Below are 26,356 nucleotides of genomic sequence, written 5' to 3'. Positions count from 1 at the left end.
AGTGGCATTCAGACATGCACAGCCTTGGTATATGGCGGTTACATTCCAGCCTTTGATTACCCTCTTGCTTCTCCATCACTCCTTCTAAGCCCCTCTAAGAGTCTATGAAACTCACTTTAGTAACCATCAGGGCATTATTTACTTGATCAACATGAAGGAAAAAAAATACCTACTAATTAGGGTTGCCAAATCCAATTCAAGAAATATCTGGGGACTTTAGGGGTGGAGCCAGGAGACATTAGGGGTGGAGCCAAGATCAAGGCTGTGACAAGTATAATTGAACTCCAAAGGGAGTTCTGGCCATCACATTTAAAGGGACAGCACACCTTTTCAATGCCTTCCTTCCATAGGAAATAATGAAGGATAGGGGCACCTTCTTTTGGGGTTCATAGAATTGGACCCCCTGATCCAATCTTTTTGACACTTGGGAGGTATTTTGGGGAGAGGCACTAGATACTATACTGAAAATTTGGTGCCTCTACGCCCAAAAACAGCCTCCCCAGAGTCCCAGATACCCGCAGATCAATTCTCCATGATTTTCTATGGGAATAAATCTCCATAGGGAATGATAGAGTTCCCAGCAGACATTTCCCTTCCCCCGCTTTCTAACAACCCTGAAGCAGGGGGAGGGCCTCCAAACCGGGGGATCCCCTGCCCCCACCTGGGGATTGGCAACCCTACTACTAATATATAATATAGAATAGGGGTAGCCAACCTTTTCTTAGCCTAAGAGCCATGTCAGATATTTGAGAGCCACACGACATGAATGTCAGATGTTTGAGAGCTGGAAGGAAGGAAGGAAGGAAGGAAGGAAGGAAGGAAGGAAGGAAGGAAGGAAGGAAGGAAGGAAGGAAGGAAGGAAGGAAGGAAGGAAGGAAGGAAGGAAAATAGATGGGGGGAGGAGGAATGGAGAGGTGGAAAGAAAGCAACTTTAACTTTACATGCAAGCTGCTGGCTGGCTTGGTTGGAGAAGGGATTTAAAGAGAGAAATGCCTTCTCCAAGCTGGCCACCAGGCAGTGGGGGCTTTGAGAGCCACACAATATGTGTGAAAGAGCCACATGTGGCTCCTGAGCTGTGGTCTGGCCACCCCTGATGTAGAAGTCAATATTTCCAGGGTCGTATCTTTCTTTCCAAAATACAAAAGGAAGCAATGGAATGGGCTGGAGCAGCCACTGAGGAGAGCTGACCTGCAACTCACTTCCAGAGGCTTCACCACCCACTTTGGGGGTCCCACAGGCTAAGAAACACTGCTCTACACCACACTCGCTTCTCTGCACTGCACTGCAAATTGATACTTTCTTTGTTTCTCTTGTTAGTGGAGGCGTCCTCTTGGAAAGCATAGTGACGTCGAATGCTGTGAATGTTCCCTCTTCTGCCTTAGGCCTGGATTGGCTCATTTGGGGCGTGAGAGTCATTGCTCAGTGCTGCATGCCTACCGAGTAGATCTAAGGTTTTGCCACTTGACCAGTTTTTCACAGCTGTTTTCAGAGCAAGAGGTGGTCTTTTATGGGAAACATATTCTGTGGCAGTCAGTTGGCATCAGATGCTGTGCCTTTAGCTGTGTTTGTCCTGCTCCTTCCCACCTTCTGGGCCAGTGTTGGTAGAAAGGTGGGGGCCAATATTGTAGGTAATTAAAACAAAGGACCTCTCAGCTTACACATCCACACCCTTGCCATGTACTTCTCTAGAACTCCACCCACTGAGTCCTTCGGGGGATTTTCCACAGGTGCTAAGAAGCGTGAATGCTATCGAACCACTCCCTTACAAGCAACAGTATTATTATGTGCATTAGAGCAGCGGTCCCCAACCTTTTTGGCACCAGGGACCGGTTTTAAGGAAGACAGTTTTTCCAGGGACCAGGAGAGGGGCATGGTTTTGGGATGATACAGTTGTACACTTTATTTCTGTTAGTTTGGCATGGTGATTAAGTGTGCAGAATCTTATCTGGGTTTGATTTCCCACTCCTCCACTTGCAGCTGCTGGAATGGCCTTGGGCCAGCCATAGCTCTTGCAGAGTTGTCCTTGAAAGGGCAGCATCTGGGGAGAACTCTCTCAGCCCCACCTACCTCACAGGGTGTCTGTTGTGGGAGAGGGAGGTAAAGGAGATTGTGAGCCGCTCTGAGACTCTGAAATTTGGAGTGGAGGGCAGGATATAAATCCAATGTTGTCTTCTTCTTCTTCTTCTTCTTCTTCTTCTTCTTCTTCTTCTTCTTCTTCTTCTTCTTCTTCTTCTTCTTCTTCTTCTTCTTCTTCTTCTTCTTCTTCTTCTTCTTATAATGAACTAATTATACAACTCACGGCCTGGTTACTCACGGCCCTGTTGGGGACCCCTGCATTAGAGGGACACAAGAAAAAGAAGAGTTGGATTTATACCCTGCCCTTCACTTGGACTCTCAGAATGGTTTACAATCTACTTTCCTTTCCTCTCCCCACAACAGACACCCTGTGAGGTAGGTGGGGCTGAGAGAGCTCTTTTGAGAACTGCTCTCCTTCCTTTAAAAGAGGAGTGCTCTTGAGAGAGCAGCGTTGAGAGAACTGTGACTTACCCAAGGTCACCCAGCTGGTTGCATGTGGAGGTAGAGTTGGGGAATTATACCCCGTTCTCCAGATTGGAGCCCACCGTTCTTAACCACTACACCAAACTGGCTCTCAAAATACATGGGTTCCCTAGGTGATATGTCTGAATGCTTGAGACCCAGCAATTTACTAGTGTTCACGTGCTGACGTTTCGTGAAGATCGCCTATGTATTATTTGACAGGATCTCTTCACTGGTACGATGAACTCATAAATTATTGTGCTAGCTTACCTTTTTTAGAATTCCATAATAAGGAAGCAGATGCAAGTGCTTGTTCTTTCAAAAATGGACTCCATCTGTGACTGGGATAGACAAGGGAATGGGGCTTAAATTTAGATATCTGTGTCTCGTTGTTCTCCCTCATAGGGGCCCAAGATGGCATCTTTTCCATTATTTCTCTCATGACAACAATCCTATGAAGTAAGTTAGGGTGAAGGAGAGTTCCTGACTAATGTGGGCTTGCATTAGTAGAATGGAGGTGTGGTCTCAGGCTCGCTATCGACATCTCCCACCCCCAGGTTCTGTTGCCTGCCAGCCCTCTAAAGGGTCAGTGAGAGGAGAACAGAAACAAACAGTTGCTGACATGCCACACTGTGACCTTGCATCTCTGGAAAACCCGGAAGTGATTTCATGCCTCTTGGAACTGCCAGAAACTCTCTGGTTTTCCTCAATACTGACCAGGGGTCATTTTCTAAAAAAAAAAAAAATAGGTGGTGGAGCTCATCCAGGGATTGTTATGCAGCTGCACCTACTAATCATGAACAAAGTGGGAAGGAGGAGGGGAAACCTTCAGAAAGGTTCAGGGGCTGCGCTCCTGTGAGCTCCCGCTGAATTCGAGGCCTGGTACTGGCTTATGACTCATCCTTATCTCCCGGGACTACTGCCTGGAGAGCCATACTGCCAGTACTGCCTAGGGCCGTAGCCAGCTGGGAACCCTAATGAGAACTGAGCCAACTTACTGAGCCATATTGTAATATCTAATAGGCAAGGACTGTGATCATGGGGAGAACTGTACATAGACCTGATTTGTACAGTCTTCCTCCTTACAAAAGGAAGTGTGTGCATCAGGGCTTTTTTGGGAGAAGAAGCCCAGCAGGAACTCATTTGCATATTAGGCTACACCCCCTGACACCAAGCAGGAACTCATTTGCATATTAGGCCACACCCCTGACACCAAGCTAACTGGAACTGTGTTCCTGTACGTTCCTGCTTTAAAAAAGCCTTTGTGTGGATCAGGCAGTACCATAAGGTATATGTTGGATAGAAAAGGCATCCCCCAATCTTACACCGTGTGATCTTCTCAGTTCTTCTTAAGGCCATAATGGAAACTGTGCTTCTTGCCTGTTTTCAATGGCATTACCGCAGTGTTGAACACAATACGGGCTGTGTCCTCATTTGTACAATAAAAATCTACCTTTAATTTTAGCAATAAATGCAAACTTTGTTTTCTCATTTCAAAGCATTGCTGGGATTTAAAAGAAATCTGATTATTCGCCTTCTCTTCTATTTGAAGCCTGTACAAGACGATGCTAAAAAGCTTTGCTGCAGATGGGAAATAACCGTTTCAAAGGCGTTCCATGCAAAGGGGTTACGAAGACAAGCTGCTCTTCTAAAGGGCTGCCGCATGGTTGACATGTCGTCTTCAAATCCGGTGTTTAAATGAATGATATTTTGGTGAGGTTTTTAGACAAATGCTTTGGATGGGAAAAAAAGAGCCCCGTGGCACAGAGTGTTAAAGATGCAGTTCTGCAGTCCTAAGCTCTTCTCACGACCTGAGTTCGATCCCCGGTGGAAGCTGGGTTTTCAGGTAGCCGGCTTGAGGTTGACTCAGCCTTCCATCCTTCTGAGGCCGGTAAAATGAGTCCCCAGCTTGCTGGGGGGAAAGTGCAGATGACTGGGGGAGGCAATGGCAAAGCACCCTGTAAAAAGTCGGTCGTGAAAACGTCGTGAAAGCAACGTCACCCCAGAGTCGGAAACGACTGGTGCTTTCTCAAGGGGACTTTTCCTTTCCTTTGAATGGGAAACCTAGTATGTACTTTCTGGAGTTATTCAGGAATTATGATAAAAGTTAGCCTACTTCTTTCTTCGTTCTCAGAGTGGTGTATCGGTTAAGAGCAGCAGACTCTTAATCTGGAGAAGTGGGTTAGATCCCCCACTCCATCAGATGAAGCCTGCCGGGTGACCTTGGGCCAGTCACAGTTCTCTCCAAACTCTCTCAGCCCAGGGCTGTAGCCAGGATTTCAAATTTGGTGGGGCCACAGGAAGGATATTTTGTTTAGGGGAGCTAGGGGACCAGACTTTCAGTGTCAGCTGTCAAAATATCCTGTGAATGCCCCTAAAAAAAAGATGCCGTGTTATCCCTTTTATTGTCACAAAATTCTGCACAAGCTTTCATCTTCCCCTGCAGTTTTTATCAGGCTGGATGGTAAGAGGTGGGGAAGAAAAAAAGGGGTTAAAAGCTCGAGAACAGAGTGGCAGCGAGGAACAGGGAACTGATTGGTGCGGCTAGAAAGGTTACACATAGGGTTGCCAATCCCCAGGTGGGGCAGGGGTTCCCCCTGTTTGGAGGCCCTCCCCCTGCTTCAAGGTCGTCAGAAAGCGGGGGGAGGGGAGGGAAATATCTGCTGGGAACTCTATTATTCCCTATGGAGATTTATTCCCATAGAAAATCATGGAGAATTGATCTGCGGGTATCTGGGACTCTGGGGGGGCTGTTTTTGGGGGTAGAGGCACCAAATTTTCAGTATAGCATCTAGTGCCTCTCCCCAAAATACCCCCCAAGTTTCAAAAAGATTGGACCAGGGGGTCCAATTCTATGAGCCCCAAAAGAAGGTGCCCCTATCCTTCATTATTTCCTATGGAAGGAAGGCATTGAAAAGGTGTGCTGTGCCTTTAAATGTGATGGCCAGAACTCCCTTTGGAGTTCAATTATGCTTGTCACAGCCTTGATCTTAGCCCTACCCCTAATGTCTCCTGGCTCCACCCCCAAAGTGTCCTGGCTCCACCCCCAAAGTCCCCAGGTATTTCTTGAATTGGACTTGGTAACCCTGGTTACACAGGGGTTTGATTGATGGGACCTGGACCTCCCGGGGCCCCACCGTAGCTTCGGGCCTGTCTCAGCCCCACCAACTTAGCGAGGTGCCCATTGTGGGGCAAGGAAGGGAGGACAATTGTAAGCCACTTTGAGAGTCCTTAAGGGTAGAGAAAAGTGGGGTATAAAAGCCTACACTGCTGCTCTTTCTTCCCTGATTTTTGCAGATAGGAGATCAGTGGATGGGGTGGAAGAATCAGTTTAGTACTGCAAAGGCCTTCCCCCTCTCTTGTTTGCCAGAATCTTTGGCGTCTGCTTAAATTGCTACCTTGCCTTCCACAGGCTGAGGCCTGCCTGCCTGGGAGAATAAGAGAAAAGAGATGAGTCCAAAGATCTCAAGGAAGTTGATCATTGTTATGAAGATGCTAAGGATGGGGAAGCTGCTTGAACTGTGCTGAGCTAGTAAAAGCGGGTACCAGATTTCTTGCGCAGGACTGTATTGCAGCTCTTCCCATTCTGGGCTTTTTTGAATCAGGAACTCCTTTGCATATTGGACCACACATCCCTGATGTAGCCAATCCTCCGAGAGCTTACAGGGCCTCCTGTAGGCTCTCAGCAGATTGGCTGCATCAGGGATGTGCGTGGCCCAATATGCAAAGGAGCTGCTGCTAGAGAAAAAGCCCTGCTCCCATTTTATTTCTAGGTTCAGTTCAAAAATGCTGGTGCTGACCTTTGTAGCCCCGAGTAGCCAGGTTATTTGAGGGACATCCAGGTTGCCAGCTCTGGATTGGGAAATACCCACAGATTTTGGGGCTGGAGCTTGGCAAAGCAGGGTTTGGGGGAGGGGAGGGGCCTCAGCAGGGCACAACACCATTGGGTCCACCCTCCAAAGCCGCCATTTTCTCCAGGGGAACTGATTTCCGTTGTAATACTGGCAGATCTCCAGGTCCCTCCTAGGGTTTGGCAACCCTAGAATCTGGTGCACTGCTGAATCAGCCCCCAGCTTAGGGTTGCCAAGTCCAATGCAAGAAATATCTGGGGACTTTGGGGGTCGAACCTGGAGACTTTGGGGGTGGAGCAAGGAGCAAGGGTGTGACAAGCATGATGGAACTCCAAAGGGAGTTCTGGCCATCACATTTAAAGAGACCGCATGCCTTTTAAATGCCGTCCCTCCATTGGAAATAATAAAGGATAGGGGCACCTTCTTTTGGGGCTCATAGAATTGGCCCAACGTTTTTGAAACTTGGAGGATGTTTTGAGGAGAGGTACCGAATGCTGCAAATTTGGTGCCTCTACCTCAAAAAACAGCCCCCTGGAGAAAATCACGGCACAACTTTCCTTGTCTGACATTTACCCCAAGGTTACATATTTTGAAGAAAAATGGCTTCCGTTTCTGGAATATACTGAATCTAAAAACATCTTACCTATTAACACAACTTACCTTCAGTTTCTCTCACTATAATTCTTTCTAACTTATGTTATCCCTTCTTTCTCTTTGTATTTAAATATTCCCTGTTGTTTGGCTTGGGATGAAGAAAGGCATTGTTCTTAGCTTAAGAGTCAAAATTCTAGCCCATTTACCAGTTAAGTTATCCTTAGAAGATATTTATGTATTTATTGATTGATTGGCGAATGGGATGTTATCTTAAATGCCAAATAAGATGTTCTACAGTGTTATATACCATAGTACTTTATGCATAGTAGAATTTTGCTATATATGGCATTAATCTACCTGATACTACTTCACCCAACAAAGTTCTGTATAACTTGGAATTTCTAAAATAAACTTATCATATGTTAAAAAAAAAAACAGCCCCCCCCCGAGCCCCAGATACCCGTGAATCTATTCTCCGTTATACCCTGTGGGAATCAGTCTCCAATGAAGTGCCCATCAGACATTCCCCCCCCCCCCCCCCGCTTTCTGATGACCCTGAAGCAGGAGGAGAGCCTCCAAACGGGGGGATCCCCTGCCCACACCTGGGGATTTGGTAAGAACAGAGGATAGCCGATATAGATGTGTCAAAAACAACAGGGACGCAACCAGCTGTAGAACCGCAACCAGCCGTAGAATTTGTGTGAGGCGATGCCCATTAACGTAGCAGGACTGGGTCTCATTTAGCGAATGATCGTTTCAAAAAATTGGAGAAGATGGACGTAGCAATTTGCGTTTTGAGTGACGATTGAGAAAGACGTGACCGAAACCGGTCTCTATTTTCTCCTCCAACACTTCTTACAAGAAATTTAAGATTGCATCTTTAAGCATGTTTTGGAATACAGTGGACTTTTGTGGACTGGGACTTTAAGATTATGTTTGTATGGTTTATGTATATGGAATGAGCAATTTATGAGCAATTGAATTTGTTTGTGCTACCCAAACTGTTGTTTTTGACCCACCTGGGGATTGGTAACCCTACCCCAGCTTGACTTTTTCAGACTTCTGGGTCTTTTATTGGCTAACCTGCCATTTAAAGTATATTTAACTTGGCTCCTGAAATGACTAACGTCGTTGCTAAATTTCTTGCGGAAGTTCTCAAGATTTCAAGGGAATTTTAGATAGTATTGTTTTATCCTATGTAATTTTTTGTATGGGATTTTGTACTGGCTAGATTTTGTTTGTTATGGCTTCGATATTTTATTTATTTTGGGACTGCTGATATAATGCCAGTGAGGTCTATGAATGAATGGTGGGTCTTTTTGTGAATGACAGCTTTGTGTGAAATGAGATGGTCGGGCATGTGGGGGAGGGTCTTCTCTGTCGGAGACCCTAAACTCTGGAACTCCTCCCCCCTGGAAACTCAGTAGCCCAATTGTGAAGGGCTTTCCAGAGATCATTAAAAACAGTTCTGCTGTAGAGGGCTGCCACAGGGAGCTTCTGGGGTTGCCGGTTCCTGGGTGGGAAATTCCTGGATATTTTGGGGGCAAAGCCTGAGGAAGGCGGGGCTTGGGGAGCAGTGGAGGTACAATGCCATAAAGTCTGCCCTCCAAAGTGGCCATTTTCTCCAGGGGAACTGATCTCTGTTGCCTGGAGATCAGTTTTAATCCCACCAATTGAAGGTTTGCAATCGGTGGACTATGCGTAACACCAGGGGGTGGAATTCTAGCAGGAGCTCCTTTGCATATTAGGCCACACACCCCTTATGTAGCCAATCCTCCAAGAGCTTACTAGGCTCTTTTTTGTTGTAAGCAGGGCTTTTTTGTAGCAGGAACTCCTTTGCGTATTAGGCCACACACACCTGATGTAGCCAATCTTCCTGGAGTTTATAGTAGGCCCTGTACTAAGAGCCCTGTAAACTCTTGGAGGTTTGGCTACATCTGGAGCATGTGGCCTAATATGTAAAGGAGTTCCTGCTACAAAAAAAAGCCCTGGTTATAAGTGGTGCTTGTTTCTATAACCTTTTTTTTTTAAAAAAATCTTTAATTTAGGCTAGTGGGCGATGCTTTTTAAAATTGTGATTAGTTATTGTTAGTTTTTATTACCAGCTCATTTAGCTTTCCGTTGCTTAATTGTAATGATAGTTTACTGATTGCAACTCCCTCTTGTAAGTTATTTGGAATGCTTTTGAATAGAAGGTGGAGTGGCGAGAAATGTAGAAGCGAGTGTAGTGTAGTGATTGGAGGGTCATACGAGGATCTGGGAGACCCAAGTTCAAATCCCCCCTAAGTGATGAAGCTTGCTGGGTGAGCTTGGGTCAGCTACACACTCTCAGCCTATCCTACCTTACAGGATTGTTGTGAGGATAAAATGGAGGAGGCTGATGTAAGTCAATAAATAAAATAAAGAACTGCAATTTCTGGTAGGCTAAAAGGTAAAGGTAGTCCCGTGTGCAAACACCAGTTGTTTCCGACTCTGGGGTGACATTGCATCATGATGTTTCCATGGCAGAATTTTTATGGGGTGGTTTGCCATTGCCTTCCCCAGTCATCTACACTTCACCCCAGCAAGCTGGGAACTCATTTTACCAACCTCGGAAGGATGGAAGGCTGAGTCATTCTGAGCTGGTTACCTGAATCCAGCTTCTGCCGGGATCGAACTCAGGTCGTGAGCAGAGAGCTCAGACTGCAATACTGCAGCTTTACCCCTCTGCGCCATGGGGCTCTTTTCTGCTAGGCTATCAACTGGTTAAAAAAATTTTTTTTTCCCAAAAAAAAATTCTTGAGAATTTATTTATTTATTTATTATTTATTTATTTGATGGACTTATATCCCGCCCTTCTCACCGAAGTGTCTCAGGGCGGCTCACAACACAATGGTTCATACAATTCCATTTAAAACATTTACAGATACAATAAAAGCATAGTTAATAAAACAAGATAAAATAAAGGCAGCGGTCTATAAGAGCATTTTGTTCCATCCAAAGATGTTCCATCCAAAATATCAGTTAGGTGTTATAGGCCTGCCGGAAGAGGGCTGTCTTGCAGGCCCTGCGGAACTGCCCTAGGTCCCACAGGGCCCGCACCTCCTCCGGCAGCTGGTTCCACCAGTAAGGTGCCGCTGTTGAGAAGGCCCGATCCCTGGTGGATTTTAGGCGGGCCTCCTTTGGTCCAGGGACTACCAGCAGATTTTGTGAGCCGGAACATAGTACTCTCTGGGGAACGTGTGGGGAGAGACGGTCCCTAAGGTAGGCAGGTCCTAGGCCATACAGGGCTTTAAAGGTAATGACCAACACCTTGTACTGGACTCGGAATGTTACTGGCAGCCAGTGCAGATCCCGGAGCCCCGGCCGAATGTGCTCCCATCTTGGGAGCCCTAATAGCAGCCGGGCAGCAGCGTTCTGCACCAACTGCAGTTTCCGGGTCCGGCACAAGGGTAGCCCCATGTAGAGGGCATTACAGTAGTCCAGCCTCGAGGTGACCGTAGCATGAATCACTGTTGCTAGGTCGTCGCGTTCCAGGAAGGGGGCCAACTGTCTCGCCCGCCTAAGGTGAAAAAAGCGGACTTGGCAGTGGCTGCTATCTGAGCCTCCATCGTCAGAGAAGGCTCCAACAGCACCCCCAGGCTCTTGAGAGAAGGTTCTTGGGTCACATTTAAGTCATTGATGTGAGGCAGGCAGCCTTCAAGGAAGAAGAGAACGGAGGGTCAGGACGGATGAGACCCACAAGATCCATGATGGGATCTTCCCAGCAATATTTAAAAATCAGTAGCAGCCGTGCAGGACCTTAGCTCAGAAGAAGAAGAGTAGGTTTTATACCTTGCTTTTCTCTACCCTAAGGAGTCTCAAAGCGGTCTACAGTCGCTTTCCTTTACCTCCCTGCAGCAGGATGGGTGGGGCTAAGAGAGCTCTGAGAGAACTGTGACTTGCCCAAGGTCACCCAGCTGGCTGCCTGTGGAGGAGGAGTGGGGAACTGAACCCAGTTCTCTAGGTCAGAGTCCGCTACTCTTAACCACTACACCAAGCTGACTCTCAACAGCAGCATACGTCATTTCCCTCTCCATTTGATCCTCACAACAAGGCTAAAAATATCTCGTAAGACATTTGCCCTTTGCTTTGTGGTTCCTATAATCCTGATTCATGAACCGCAGAGTTGCGATTGCCCTTTTGTTTTCATGTTCCATCATTTATTGGCGCACTTGTATGTACGCTCTCTCTTGTTTTATTGGTTTGTATCCGGCCACATTTTTGCCAATTTCCCTCTTTAATAGAGATCCCATCCACATGAATTTTGTACAGGCAGGTCTCATGATTCTGAGCAGAGCATTTTGGATAGTCAAAAGGGACTCTCTCCCATCTTTATTAGTAGAAAAGCTGGTTGGATCCAGCCTCATTTTGGGCAGAAGCTCACAGGAGTGGAGTTCTGAAACCTCTAAATTTTATTGTGCTCTTTCTTTCTTAACGCCCCCCCCCCCGGCAAAAAAAGCCAAAACAAAACACCTTGCTTCTGTGTTCCATTGTTCAAACCCTGGTGAGAATGTTGCCGAACTCTTGAGATTTGACAAACTTTCTAATATTCCACCCCCCCTGCAAAAAATGGGAAAATTACCAAAACACATAAAGCAGACAGATGGAAATCTTCCTCATGCCACTGTGGCCTCATAGGAGAAAGTAATTTAAAAGGTATGATGGGAGTCAGGTTTTATGATGACAATTATAATTCAAGAAGCATTTTAAGGTAGATGGTGAGCTGATACAATTAATTACACTTTCCTCTGATATACGGTTGTGTAGTATATGCAAAAGAGTTGTGCTAATGAACTCCAGTTTGGTGTAGTGGTTCAGTGTGCTGACTCTTATCTGGGAGAACTGGGTTTGATTCCCCACTCCTCCACTTGCAGCTGCTGGAATGGCCTTGGGTCAGCCATATCTCTTGTAGGAGTTGTCCTTGAAAGGGCAGGTGCTGTGAGAGCCCTCTCAGCCCCACCCACCTCACAGGGTGTCTGTTGTGGGGGGAGAAGACATAGGAGATTGTAAACTTCTCTGGGTCTCTGATTCAGAGAGAAGGGAGGGATATAAATCTGCAGTCTTCTTCTTCTTCTCTTTATCTGGTAAATGACCCCTGGTTGGATCCAACCCATTGTCTTGAGTAATATTACAGGTAATGGGAGTTGATTGTTTAAGGGGAGAAAGCGAGTAATGTCAGAGGTTCCATTTTTAAACTCTTTCTGCCTGGGACGAGAGATTCTGTCTTCATTTCCTTTGTCCTGTTCTTGACGGTCAAAACATTAAGAATTTCCAGAGACTGTTATATACTGGTGTTAATAAAAACGTTGGAGCTTAAAATGTCGCCTCTAACACCCGTTCTTTCTTTCCTTGTCCTGCATTGTAGGAGCCAAAGGTGTTGATTTTATATATGCTGTCACTACTCGCGAAAGGTATTTTTATTCTCCCTGGGAGCTTAAAGAAGAACTTTTGTCATGATTCTAGAAATGTGTGCAAAGTATTATGTCTCTGAAGAAGAAAGCTCAGCATGAAGTCACCAGGATGTCCTTTGGAGACACCCGTGCCGATATAAAAGAATTCTTAGACGGTATCAACTTGGGCCATTACTTTTTGAACTTTCAGGCCTTTGGTTATAATTGTTTGCAAGACTGCATGGGGATAAACAACAGCCTGCTGCAGCAGATGGGGATATCTCCCACCGGGCACCGCCGAAGGATCCTCAAACATTTGGAAGTCCGGTTTTCCAAAAGGCAAGGCAAACCTGTGGATGCCGAAAGTCACAATTCTGACCTTCCAAAGTTGAAGGAAAGTGCAACAAGGGGCAGAATATCCGGTGAACGGACGAATACACTCTGTGACAATCATTGCGTCTGTGAAGAAGATCAGGAGCTTCCAGACAATGAGTCACAGGAACTCAGTGGCTGCATATCTTCAGATCTGGACCCTTCTAATTCATCCTGTAAGAACTCATGCTGCTCGACAGATGTTTCTGCCGTTACGGAAGATGCATTGGGGCAAGCGGTGTCTTGTATAGAGGATTCCGTTGAAAAAGAGCAGTCTGGACTTTTTGATGTGCAATTAGAAGATGCTGCCAAAGACGATTTGACTTCAGGTGCTTTCTGTTCCTCTGAAATGAAGTCTGGGGAGAAAGAGCACCTGCTCTGTTCAGGACTGGGAAACTCGCCACGGGGTTGGCCGGACTCACCGTTCATGGAGTTTAAAGGCGAAATGGTGGAGAACGATCTGTATGGCCCTAGTACGCACAGTCTTATGAAAGCGGCTCCTAGAACAACACGATCTTTCTTGCTCAGGCATCGGCCTGTCCCAGAAATACCAGCCTCTTCCAAAGCTGCTGCTTCCCCAAGGTAAACTTAGTTTCTGCTCCTAATGATTATGTTAGCAGGGTAGGGCTTTTTTGGGGCAGGAGTGCACAGGAGCGGAGTTCTGCCTGATCTGGCCAGGGCTCCAGCTGGCACGCTGGGAAAAGTGTGGTGAAGCATCTTTAAATGCCTCCCTGATGGGTTCAGCCTTCCCTAGGATGCCCACTATGGCGGGTGCACTGGGGAAAGCATAGGGGAGCTCCTGCTGGGCTTTTTCTACAAACAAACCCCGCTTTTGAGCGTTCAAAGGTCTTGATGTGCATCCTCTCATTAAGTGTCGCCATAACTCTAGTAGCAAGTGAGACTCATTTTGCAGATGGGGACAAACTGGAAGTGGGAAGTGGGGCTGTGATAGGGACTTTGCCTACCTGGTGATGTGATGGCAGGTCAGATTTGAACTGGGCATTTGAACTGCAGCTTTGTCTTGTAAGCAATATCATCTAGATGTCTGATTTTTGAACCTGATTCCTGTGTGTAAATTTTTTTTAAAAAAATGCATACAATACAGATGGGGCAGGCAAAGGTTCTATTAACTCAGGAGAACACCCGGTTTTGCAGCAAAATGTAAGGCATTTTTTGGAGAAATTGGGTTTTTAAAAAGCCCTCTTCCCCAAACCAATGAAGGAATGCCTAGTGAGATCTCATGAGAACATGACCTTCCGTAGCTGCCTTGCAAATTAAGCATTGCGGAATAAACCCCTTCCCCCACTATTGGCCCAGGAAAGTAGAGAAAGGGACAATGAGAGGCTTGGGGGGGGGGGGGTTAGTAGTGGGAGGGGGATTTGGGGTTGAGAAAAATGTTCATGGGGGAGAAAGTCGCAACAGGAAGGAATGGGGAAACTGGCAATGCAGGGAAAACCAACATTGGAATGGAATGGAGAAGAAAATTGCAAGAAAAGGTGATGGTGGGATGGAATGGGGTGTGGAGAAAGAGACAAAAAGATGCTCAAGAGAGGGAAAGTTGGAGGCTAGCAGGGAATAAGATTTCCCTCCTTCATAAGTATTTGTGGGTTCGCCACTTGCTGCAACTAATAATGAAGTCCCGGCCCTGTGCTGCTGATGAAAGAAGCACAGTGGGGCCTTACATGTCCGTTATATTTCTGGGAGAATGTCCAAGTAGGCGCTTTGCTCACCACCCCCCACCACCCCAATACTGTGTGTGTGGGGGGGGGGGGAGTCCCAAATGAATTGTTACAGCTATGCATTTGTATGCCCCATGGTGAAACACAATGCCTTGATGCCAGTGAGATTAAGGGAACAAAAATGATGCCTGAACTCTCATGAGGTGATGGGATATCACAAGAGTTGAGTTACCATAGTGATCTCAGCTGATGGCAAGATGTCTGCATGACTTGTGCTCCCTCACAGGAGTTGAGTTCTCTTTGCCAACTGTTGGGCATAATCTAGATGCTGCAGTGTGGCCATAGAGATGAGGATGTTGGGGAAGAGAATGTGTTCTTTGTAGGAGGGGAATAGTCTGAGGGACTTGACAAATGGGAGGGAGGCAAGGGATGGTGTAGTGAAGGAGCTTAATTAAGGGAAGAAGAAGATGATATTGGATTTATATCCCACCCTCCACTCCGAATTTCAAAGTCTCATAGTAGCTCACAATCTCCTTTATCTTCCTCCCTCACAACAGACACCCTGTGAGGTGCATGGGGCTGAGAGGGCTCTCACAGAAGCTGCCCTTTCAAGGACAACCTCTGCCAGAGCTATGGCTGACCCAAGGCCATTCCAGCAGGTACAAGTGGAGGAGTAGGGAATCAAACCCAGTTCTCCCAGATAAGAGTCTGCACACTTAACCACTACACCAAACTGGCTCTGGGAATAAGTTTGGAGGCAGATAACACAGTTCTGAGGGAGAGAAGACGTAAGAAAGATTGAGAGGGACAGGATTAGAGATTTAGGGGTGAAGCTGTCAAGAGCTGATGTAGAGGCATTTCAAAGGTGACAAGTCCCATCTACTTGGGGAACTGCTAAGATATGTAAAAAACATTGCATTGTAAGGCACTCAAAAGAAAGTAGAACACCCTTTTAATCACAACCAGGTGAGAAACTAAAATGCTCCAGGAAGGATGAAATGTTAGAACAGCTGAAGAGAAAGGTGGGAAGGGTGGGAGAAGAAATTAACCTGCTGAAGCCCTCAAGAGTAGGGATGGGCAGGAACTGGTTTATGAACCAACGTTTGTGACAAACTGGGTCGGTTTTTTGGTTCGTGAACTGTGATTCAGGCAATCGCGTTGTTCGCGCACAGCCTACAAACTTCTGTGTTTTTTGTAGCGGTTCGTTTGATTCATAGGTCTCTTTAAATGCCTTCCCTCACTGAGGTGTGCCACTGCGAAAGTGTGCCTTAGTGAGGGAAGGGAAGGAATTTAAAAATGCTGCCACACAACCCGCTCCCTCCCCATTGAAGCTCCCTCCAACCCATTAACCAACGAACCGTGAACCAGTTTGAGAAACTGAAAAGTTTCCGGTGGGGGGGGGGGTCACAAACTGATTTGTGGTTTCTCATGAACCTCCACAAGCCTCCATTTTCCTAATTTGTGCCCATCTCTACTTGAGAGCTTAGAGCAACCTGGCTGGGGAAATGTTGAGGAATGGGATCAGACGTTTGAATGATTTCCACCCTTTGGTGATTCTTTCGTGAGCTCCTCAGACCCTTAACTATATCTAATAAGTAAGCGGCTGGCTCCTGTGCTGCTTATGAAAGCAGTAACGCCAGGCTGACCACAATCAAGGCAGGAGTCTGTACCTCCTTGAGGGAAATGAAACAACTAATATATTGTAAGGGTGAAATTACCTGTTACAAGAAACACAGGGGTGGGTGTTGCTGCTGAAAACAAGATAATACCATTGAGCTTTCCCCCTACCTTTCCATTCAACTTAGCCGTGTCATGATGTCATTGTGATGTATGGTTCCTTGCATTTCCAGTGGCAGCCAGTGTCATGAAGCGGTGAAACACATGTTGTAATGACTGAAGAAGAAGATATTGGATTTATATCCCGCCCTCCACTCCGAAGAGTCTCAGAGCGGCTCACAATCTCCTTTACCTTCCTCCCCCACAACAGACACCCTGTGAGGTGGGTGGGGCTGGAGAGGCTCTCACAGCAGCTGCCCTTTCAAGGACAACCTCTGTCAGAGCTATGGCTGACCCAAGGCCATGCCAGCAGGTGCAAGCGGCGGAGTGGGGAATCAAACCCGGTTCTCCCAGATAAGAGTCCGCACACTTAACCACTACAGAGGCAGCCCAGTGCAGTGACTAGAGTCTGACCTCGAAGACTTGGCTTTAAGTCTTCATTTGGGCATGAATTCTCCTGGGCAATACACTTTTTTTTTTTTTTTTTTACAATAATGAAGTATATATTTTTTTCACACAAAATGATTACAGTGTCAACAATTTAGCATACATCAAATCTGACATATGAAAATCACAGTAAACAAGGACAAAGCAAAAATTAAATACAGATCAAAAATAGATCAGCTTTTTGTAGAATGAATTGTTAGGTACAGTGTCAGATTCAGTGAAATACTTTACCAGAAGAAACCAGACAGCTACCACACGATGTTCACATTGTTCAATTGAAAAATCAAAAGAAATGCACCCACCCCTGTATGTTCAAGACATATGAAGCTGCCTTATACTGAATCAGACCCTTGGTCCATCAAAGTCAGTATTGTCTTCTCAGACTGGCAGTGGCTCTCCAGGGTCTCAAGCTGAGGTTTTTCCACACCTATTTGCCTGGACCCTTTTTAGTTGAAGATGCCAGGGATTGAACCTGGGACCTTCTGCTTACCAAGCAGATGCTCTACCACTGAGCCACCATCCCTCCCCAGTGTGTACAAGACAGTGTGTACAAGGTATTAAGAATTCTGGTAACTGGCATTGTGCAACTAGCACTTCAGTTAAGTCATTTATATTACTCCAAGCTTTTTATGTGACTCTCCTCCATATAAAAGCTTGTGGTACTTATAAGTGTATTGTCAACTACAAGCTGTATATATGCATCCCCCTGTATGTTCAAGGCAGCATGTATAAGGTATTAAGATTTCTGGTAACTGGCATTGTACAATTAGCACTTAGGTTGAGTTGTTTATTGCTCAAAAAATCCAAATATTCATTCCACTGGTGTTATGTGGAAATATATTTATAGGGAGCTAGCGATAAACTTTTGATTCAGGGAATGTATAAGCTACCTCTCCAGAGACATGCTGAAAACAGATTATGGTATAAACAAGGGTGGAATTCTAGCAGGAGCTCCTTTGCGTATTAGGCCACACACTCCTGATGTAGCCAATCCTCCAAGAGCTTACAAAAAAGAGCCTTGTAAACTCTTGGAGAATTGGCTACATTCAGGGGTGCGTGGCCTAATATTGAAAGGAGCTCCTGCTAGAATTCCACCCCTGGGTATTAACAATGCAAACTCTATTCTGCCTTGGAAGCTCACTAGGCCAGTCACATATTCTCAGTCTAATGCAGGGGTGTCGAACTCATTTGTTATGTTAAAAAACGGCCATCTGACAGCAATGCTGATTCTTAGGCAGATCCTGAAAGGGACGGCAGGGAGTGTTGCATCAGTGATTAGTTCTCGTGGCCCTTTCTTCTACGCCCAGGGAAATGCTGTTTGCCAGTTTGAGGACAGGAAGCAATTTTCTCCAAACCATTTTTGCCAGGGATTCTGAGGGTGGGTTTTTTTTTTTTTTGGCCATCTGGGCATGGAGTAGGTGTCGCTGGAGATGGTCGCAGGGAGGCTAAGGTGAGGGAGGTCGGCCTGGACTGGCTGGATCTCTAGCCAGCCCAAGCAAGTCTCACTCACTCGGGACTCTCCTTTCTTGCGCCGGGTTGCTTTTGGCTGGTGGGGGAGCGGCAGCATATGCTAATGAGTTATGCTAATAAGCTCCACCACCCATTTTTCTTTAAAACAACCCCTGATTCCATCTGACAACAAAGTTGTTTCCGGGACTGGGAAAAGAATCGCCTGATCCACATACGTCACCCTTGAGCTCCTTGAAGGAAACATTGCGATACAAATGTGAGGAACAAATGAATGATTTCAAGAGATGGGATCAAGTGAACAAGCCGATTTGCTGGTTTCTGGCACCGGCCCCCAAGTTGTGACATGTGGTTCCGGCCCTAAAAATAGCTAGGAAGACGTTTGCCCTCAGCGTTGTGGTTGCTATAATCCTGATTCACAAATCACAGAGTTGCAATTCCCCTTTTGTTTTCAAGGTCTGTCATTAAATGTCTGAAGGGGGAGATTGCTTAATGCTGGCTGTCTCTTGATTTTTTGGGTTTGTTTTTTTTTTAAAGCCAAGGTGTGTATTATTAACAGCGTTGCCTTTCAGTCCAGGCTTGTATTTCACATGCTTGTTATCTTTCTCGATAGATCCAGATGGGCGGCCGTGTTGGTCTGAAGTGGTAGAACAAAGCAAGAGTCAAGTCGCACCTTTAAGACCAACCCAGGTTTTATTCAGAATGGAAGCTTTTGTGCGCTCTAAGCGCGCTTCATCAGACAATCGTATGGAATGGCAAGCAGTCCTAAATATAGAGAAAGTGGGCAGGGAGTTAGTATGCGGAGTCATGGAAAAGTTATTTAGCAGATTTAAAGAATCGCAAATTGTGGTCTGGTGTTTGTTAGTTCGTGTTAACTGGGCTGAAATGACAATGAAAGGTAATACAAAGCTGATTGATGTTATATTACCTTTCATTGTTGTTTCAGCCCAGTTAACACGAACTAACAAACATCAGACCGCAATTTGTGACTCTTTTAATCTGCTAAGAAACATTTCCATGACTCTGCATACTAACTCACTGCCCACTTTCTCTATATTTAAGACTGCTTGCCATTCCATACTGTTGTCTGATGAAGCGTGCTTAGAGCACACAGAAGCTTACATTCTGAATAAAACCTTGTTGGTCTTAAAGGTGCAACTTTACTCTTGCTTTGTTTTAATATTTTTCTGTGTCTGGATCTAAAAAGTTTGGTGTGTGTCGTCCTCCTTCCACAGAGCCAAGGGATGGAGGGCATTTTCAAACCTTTCTCAGTCTTTGAGAGCTGCATTCAGCTTGTGAAGGGGTGTGCATATATATATATATATATATATATATATATATATATATAATGGAACTTAAGGGCATGTGGAAAGTCACAGTGGCATTACCAACACGGCTGTGAAGTCTACAAAGCTCAATTTTTGTCACTTCTGATTTAAAGTGCGCCACACAGATCTTAAAAAATAACATGGTTGTCATCAGGGCTTTTTGTGTTGCAGGAACTTCTTTGCATATTAGGCCATACACCCCTGATGTGGCCAATCCTCCCAGAGTTTACAGTAGGCCCTGTAAGAAGAGCCGTGTAAGCTCTTGGAGGATTGGCTACATCAGGGGTGTGTGGCCTAATATGCAAAGGAACTCCTTCTAGAATTCCACCCCTGGATCTGCCCACTTTTGGAACAGCTCAGCAGGTACATATGAACATATGAAGCTGCCTTATACTGAATCAGACCTTTGGTCCATCAAAGTCAGTATTGTCTTCTCAGACTGGCAGCGGCTCTCCAGGGTCTCAAGCTGAGGTTTTTCACACCTATTTGCCTGGACCCTTTTTTGGAGATGCTGGGGATTGAACCTGGGACCTTCTGCTTCCCAAGCAGATGCTCTACCACTGAGCCACCGGTAGGGTTGTCTGGTGGCACCTGGAGATCTAAGGTTGCCAAGACCCCAGCGTTGCCAAGCGGGGGACTTTTGCTTGTGCGCGGAGTGTGGTGCACAATGCAATGACATCACCCAGAAGTGATGTCATCGCGCTAGTGATGTTGCTCGCGGATGCTCTAGGCGTTTCTGGGAAAACTCAATGCTCTAGCCATTTGGGAGGAAAAAACTCTATGGCACCTATTGTACCATAGAGCTCCCCCTCCCAAATGGCTAGAGTGTCTGGGAAAACCATAGAGTTTCTCCAGAAACGGCTAGAGTGGCCACCACGCAACATCGCCGGCGCGATGATGTCACTTCCAGGTGACATCATCACACCAATGATATTGGGAGAGGTTCCCCCTGCCGGCCCAATGTGGGATGGCGGGTTAGGAACCTCCCAGGCGGTGGAAAGCCCACCTGGACCGGCAGCCCTATGGAGATCTCCAGCTATCACAATTGATCTCCAGACAATCAAGCTCCCCTGCAGAAAATGGCTGCTTTGGAGGGTAGACTCTGTGGTATTGTTCCTTGCTGAGATCCCTCCCCTCTCCAACCCTGCCATTTCTAGGCTCCATCCCCAAATTCTCTGGGCATTTCCCAACCAAAAGCTGGCAACCCTGTTGATGGGCACCAAAGGGAGTAGAGGCACCACATTTGGGAACCCTCTTTTAGGATCTAAATGCACCTGGGAACGTCATGGGTTTTATGCCAGTTTAATGGCTCTTCCCTCCCGAAGACTCCTGGTGCTGTTGCTTCGAATTCTGATGGTGATCCCTAACTCTTTCCAGGGCTTTTTTTTTGTAGCAGGAGCTCCTTTGCATATTAGGCCACACACCCCTGATGTAGCCAATCCTCCTGGAGCTTACAGTAGGCCCTGTACGAAGAGCCCTCTAAGCTTCTGGAGGATTGGCAACATCAGGGGGTGTGGCCTAATATGCAAAGGAGTTCCTGCTATTAAAAAAAGCCCTGGCTCTGTCCCTGCTCTCTGGCATGACGCCAGCATGGCTGAAAGCCCTACCTTTGCAACTTTCTCATGCTTAAACTGGGCTGCTCTTTGGGCAAAGCAGCTCTGCGTATTTAGCACCCCAGCACAACACTCACCCAGGCGACAGATCTCTGCCCTGCTGACTTGACATGCTTTTGGGTAGCAGCCCAGATGGAAGGAGTAACTGGGTGTCGACAAAGTTGCAAAGGGACATACTTTTGCCCTGCCAGCATTATATTGAAATCAGGCCTCTGGGTTCCTGGAAGAGAGGGAAGAGCTTCTGAACCAGCCCAAGGCTTTAGCGCCGGTGTGCCTGTTCCCAGAAGCTGAGGCGACACCAGAGGAACAGAGTTGAATCATGTCAAATAGTTTGTTGGTTAGGACGCTTTCATTCGTCCAGACCTTTAATGGCCTAACATACGCATTTAGACATATACAGAGCAAAAAAAAAAGAAAGGTTTAAATGTTTGAAATAAAACCAAAATATATACATAAGAAGAAGAAATTGAATGTATATCCCACCCTATACTCTGAATCTCAAGAGTCTCAGAGCAGTTACAATCTCCTCTACCTTCCCTCCCCCCCACAACAGACACCCTATGAGGTGGGTGGGGCTGGAGAGGGCTCTCACAGCAGCTGTTCTTTCAAGGAGAACCTCTGCGAGAGCTATGGCTGACCCAAGGCTATTCCAGCAGGTGCAAGTGGAGGAGTGGGGAATCAAACCCAGTTCTCTCAGATAAGAGTCCGCACACTTAACCGCTACACTAAATTGGCACTACACCAAACTGAATCATGTCAAATAGTTCGTTGGTGAGGACGGTTTCATCCATCCAGACCTTGAATGGCATAACATGTGCATTTAGACATATACAGAGCAAAAAAAGGTTTAAACGTTTGTAATAAAACCAAAATATATACATAAATTACATATACAGTCATACATGGTCAACTTTAAATTTCAGAATATCCACTGAAACGGGGGGGGGGGGAGTGGAGCCAGCCCGGGGCCCCTAAAGGCATAGGGGCCTGTAGGCCAGTGCCTCCTTGGCCTAATTGTTAATCCGGTCCTGCCGTAGTCGCTACATGGATACAGGCAATGGCAAACCATTGCTGTTTGTCTTGTACCATGAAAACCCTATGGGGCCACTGTGAGTCTTTACGGCACTTTCCACCACACCTGTCCAAACAAAAGCCCTGTAAGGTTGGCGAGTTGTGTTCGTGGTACGAAAGGGGTGGTGGGTTAAGACGGAGGGAGTTTGCTGAAGGCCGTCTAGCAAGTTCACAGCAGGGGCAAGATTTCAATCTAACGGTAGCTTCCCTTTTGGGGTATTTTCCAGCTCCCTGCAAGACAGAAGAAACCTCAGCACCTTAAGCATTCCTTCTTCCGAGAGCCTTCTTTCACAAGACGGTGAGTGGAACGTCGAGATGAGTCGCTGTTGATGTTGAGCTGTGGAGAAAAATGTCACAGTAGGATTGCTAATCCCCAGGTGGGGCAGGAATAAAGCCCGAAGGCATCCATGGAAAAACAATCTCAATAATGGAAACTTTATATAAATAAATAACTTACTGCATAACCAACATATCTAATAAATACAGTAACGCAGTACCCCGAAAACACAGTCCTCTCATTCGATACACAGTATATATCTTGATAGTAGAAGTCCGGGGAAAACCTTGTGAAGCCGTGAAATAGAAGTCCAAGGTTACGGCGATTCCTACAGCCAGGAAGGTTTTGACGATGAGTGACACAGCGATATTTCGCATTAGTGGCACTGCACAATTCCGTAATCCTTTCAACCAGGAAGGTGTAGAAAAACGGTACGCCGCTATTTCGTATGAGCAGCCCAGTGCAATAAAGCAATAGGGAAGCGCATATAGCCCCGTTTCACCGGGGACTTTAACAAGCTGCATGAAAAATAATATCGAAAAATCACCGGCGAGCTAAGGAACAAAATACAATAAAATACGGCAAGCAAAAATACGAACCTTCACAGATCCTGAATAGTTCATACACAGCCATAGCTGAACTTTTTTCGGCAGACCTGAAGTCGTAGGGTAAAGTAGATTTGCAGAACTGATCGCTTAGGCAAGAAATGCGGTGGATTTTTAAATTGAACTCTCTCACGCCAAATGGATTGAACAATGAATGGGATCTTTCCTGTTTTTTGTAGCAATGGTTTCTTACAGTAACAATCTTGTGTTAGTACTAACTGTGTGTAAGTTCTATTGTGGATCTCTGTGGATATTGTGTTTGTAACTTCTTGACGTAAGTGTCGAAGCATGTAACTTTAAGAGTTGAGGTAATGTATAACACCTGTTCATATATATATATATCATGTAAGGTGCCGTTTAATCTGCCGAAAAAAGTTCAGCTATGGCTGTGTACGAATGGAATGGTAAGCAGTCCTAAATATAGAGAAAGTGAGCAGTGAAGTCTGCCTAGAGCATACAAAAGCTTACATTCTGAATAGAACTTAGTTGGTCTTAAAGGTGCCACTTGTCGACTACTTTGTTCTGTTGGCTTGGTAGGGATGTTTGGAGAGCTGCAAGATATAAACATCAGATGTTGGAAGGAAGGAAGGAGAGAAGGAAGGAAGGCAGGCAGGCAGTCAGGCAAATAGATGGGGGAGACAGGGGAGAGGTGGAAAGAAAACAACTTTAATTTTAATGCAGTCAGCTGGCTTGGCTTGGAGAAGTGATTTAAAGCAATAAATGTCTTTTCTGAGCCTGCTGACAGGGCATTGGAAGCTTGGAGAGCCACAGAGTATGTGTGAAAGAGCCACATGTGGCTCCCGAGCCACATTTTGGCCACCCGTGGCAAAGACAAAGGCTTGAATCTACTGTAGCGTTTTTGCACATGGAGGCCAACTTGCTCCCCTCCCCCTTTTGCTGTAGCTCCAAAAGTTCCCCCAGTGTGTCTGCTGGGGGCAGGGGACCCCAGGGAGCAGCATTTGGAAAGGGGCCGTTTCAGGCTGCAGCAGAAGGTGGGAGGCAAGAAAGCCGCTCTGTGGGCGGAAGTCCGTCCGCGGAAATGTGCCATTAGATCCAAGTCAATATTTGACTGTCACCTTTCTGTGAAATAACTTACAGCAGCTTGCAAAAAATATCCGTGTGGCCATTAAATTAGCAAGCTATCAAAATTAAAAATGGTGCTAACAACAAGAAGAGGAAGCGCAGCAACACAATAATTGACTGATGGGGCTGGGGGTGGTGGAGAGGCAGCCCAGCCTGGAAATGGTATGAAAAATGTAGGGCAGCTATACATCATAGTGAGCCCGCAGGCTTTCTTGGGGAAGCTCTTTTACAACATGGGGGAGGGAGGCACCATTCCTCTCCAGACAGGCCGTTCACGCACCAGTTTGGTGTAGTGGTTAAGAGCGCAGACTCTTATCTGGGAGAACCCAGTTTGATTCCCCACTCCTCCATTTGCAGCTGTTGGAATGGCCTTGGGTCAGCCATATAAATCCAAGAAACATAAACACAGGGCTTTTTTTCTGAACAGGAATGCACAGGAACGCAGTTCCGGGTCACTTGGCATCAGGGTGTGTGGCCAGATATGTAAACGAGTTCCTGCTGGGCCTTTTCTACAAAAAAATCCCTGTGTGAAACCATGGTGGCATCAGGGAGTGTGACCTAATATGCAAATGAGTTCCTGCTGGACTTTTTCTTACTAAAGAAGTTCTGCATGAACGTAGCTCTCACAGACTTGTCCTCGAAAGGGCAGCTTCTGTGAGAGCTCTCTCAGTCCCACCTATGCTGGGTGTCTGTTGTGGGGGAGGAAGGTAAATGAGATTGTGAGCCGCTCTGAGACTCTGAGATTCGGAGCGTAGGGCGGGACATAAATCCAATGCCGCCGTCTTCTACACACAACCCTCTTGCCTCTTTACAAACCACTGTTGCGAGGCTACATTTTCAAAACTGGTTAGCTGTGCAGCCTGGGTAGAAATGCAAGTCAAGATTTTATTTATTTATTTAATTGGATTTATATTCCACCCTCCCCGTCGAAGCAGGCTCAGGGCGGCTCACAACAGTAAAAACATGTACAGATCCCGCTTTGGACCTCACTGTGCTGCTAAACTGAATAAATTACACCATGGCAGGGGTGGGGTTCATTAATCGATTTAATAGTGTTCCTCCTTCTATGAAGGTGGATAAACGACAGGGCTTCTTTTGAGCAGGAATGCACAGGAATGCAGTTCCAGTTGGCTTGGTGTCAGGGGGTGTGGCCTAATAGGCAAATGAGTTCCTGCTGTGTGAAACAATGGTGATGTTGGGGGCAGCAGCCTAATATGCAAATGACTCCCTGCTGGGCTTTTTCCACACACACAAAAAAACCTGTGCAAAACAATGGTGATGTCGGGGTGTGTGGCCTAATATTTGCCAATGAGTTCCTAGGTACACAGCATTGCTCAACCCCTTGGAGTGAACTTTTGCTTAAGATCATTAAAATCATATGTGCACATGTCGAGACACATGTTTTTGCTTTACAAAATAGCTTCACCGGCAGCTTTGAGCATTGAGAAACCATGAAACAACCTCGTCTGCCCCGCTTTGCACCTTGGAAACGGCGAGATGGCTTTGAAGATTATTTCTCTCTGTTCCCCATGGTCATAGTCACCCCTGGCCCAGAACAGAAGTGCATGGAATGGTCCAAATTCGGAGAAAGTGGAGGCAACCAAGTTGAAACATAAACCTTAGCAAAAAGTTTGCAACCCTGAGGCTTGCTTAGAAGCATGTCATGATAAAGCGTTTGTGTGCGCATATTTGTGTTCTAAAATTAAAATGTGTGGACTGCAAGTGACTTGCTTGAGAACAACTACATATGGCATTATGGGTTTGCTTCCCCCCCCTCCAAAGGTCCATCTGCTTAAATTGACGCAATTTGTATGCTTACTCTGTGTTTCTTCCACTTGAAATAAATAAGAAGCAGTATTTGGAAAGGGTTAATGGGAAAGAAGTCTGAACCATTCTGGAAGGTTATTTAAAATCTTTTCAGGCTGGGTCAACTAGTCTCTGTTTACCAGTGTGTTGATTACTTGAATGTATGAATGAGCTGTCCTAGGTACTCCTTTCATACACCTGAGCAGGGGTGGAATTCTAGCAGGAGCTCCTTTGCATATTAGGCCATACACCCCTGATGCACCCAATCCTCCAAGAGCTTACAAAAAAGTGCCTTGTAAGCTCTTGGAGGATTGGCTACATCAGGAGGGTGTGGCCAAACATGCAAAAGAGCTCCTGCTAGAATTCTACCACTGCCCTTGAGATCTGCTTTGCCCCTGAGATCTGCTTTGCCAGTTATCAAATGTGAGCGAAATCAAG

At 46.1% G+C, this 26,356-nt stretch overlaps 1 protein-coding gene across 1 annotated transcript in view; it reads left to right on the top strand.

Annotated features, from left to right (window-relative positions):
• The first annotated feature begins 12,436 nt into the window (after nucleotides 1-12,436).
• The window catches only part of LOC132576932 (arf-GAP with Rho-GAP domain, ANK repeat and PH domain-containing protein 2-like), a 132,883-nt gene continuing 118,963 nt past the window's right edge, over nucleotides 12,437-26,356 (top strand). Inside the window, exons 1-2 of the mRNA XM_060246245.1 lie at nucleotides 12,437-13,348; nucleotides 22,375-22,445. Of these exons, the coding sequence (XP_060102228.1) occupies nucleotides 12,486-13,348; nucleotides 22,375-22,445 (934 nt within the window). The 5' untranslated portion in view covers nucleotides 12,437-12,485. The remainder of the gene's footprint in view (nucleotides 13,349-22,374; nucleotides 22,446-26,356) is intronic.

Source organism: Heteronotia binoei, chromosome 9 (genome assembly GCF_032191835.1).
Source record: "Heteronotia binoei isolate CCM8104 ecotype False Entrance Well chromosome 9, APGP_CSIRO_Hbin_v1, whole genome shotgun sequence".
In the NCBI taxonomy this organism is placed as follows: Eukaryota; Metazoa; Chordata; class Lepidosauria; order Squamata; family Gekkonidae; genus Heteronotia; species Heteronotia binoei.
The sequence above is the reverse complement of the archived record's forward strand: the minus strand, read 5'-3'. Positions and strand labels throughout refer to the sequence as shown.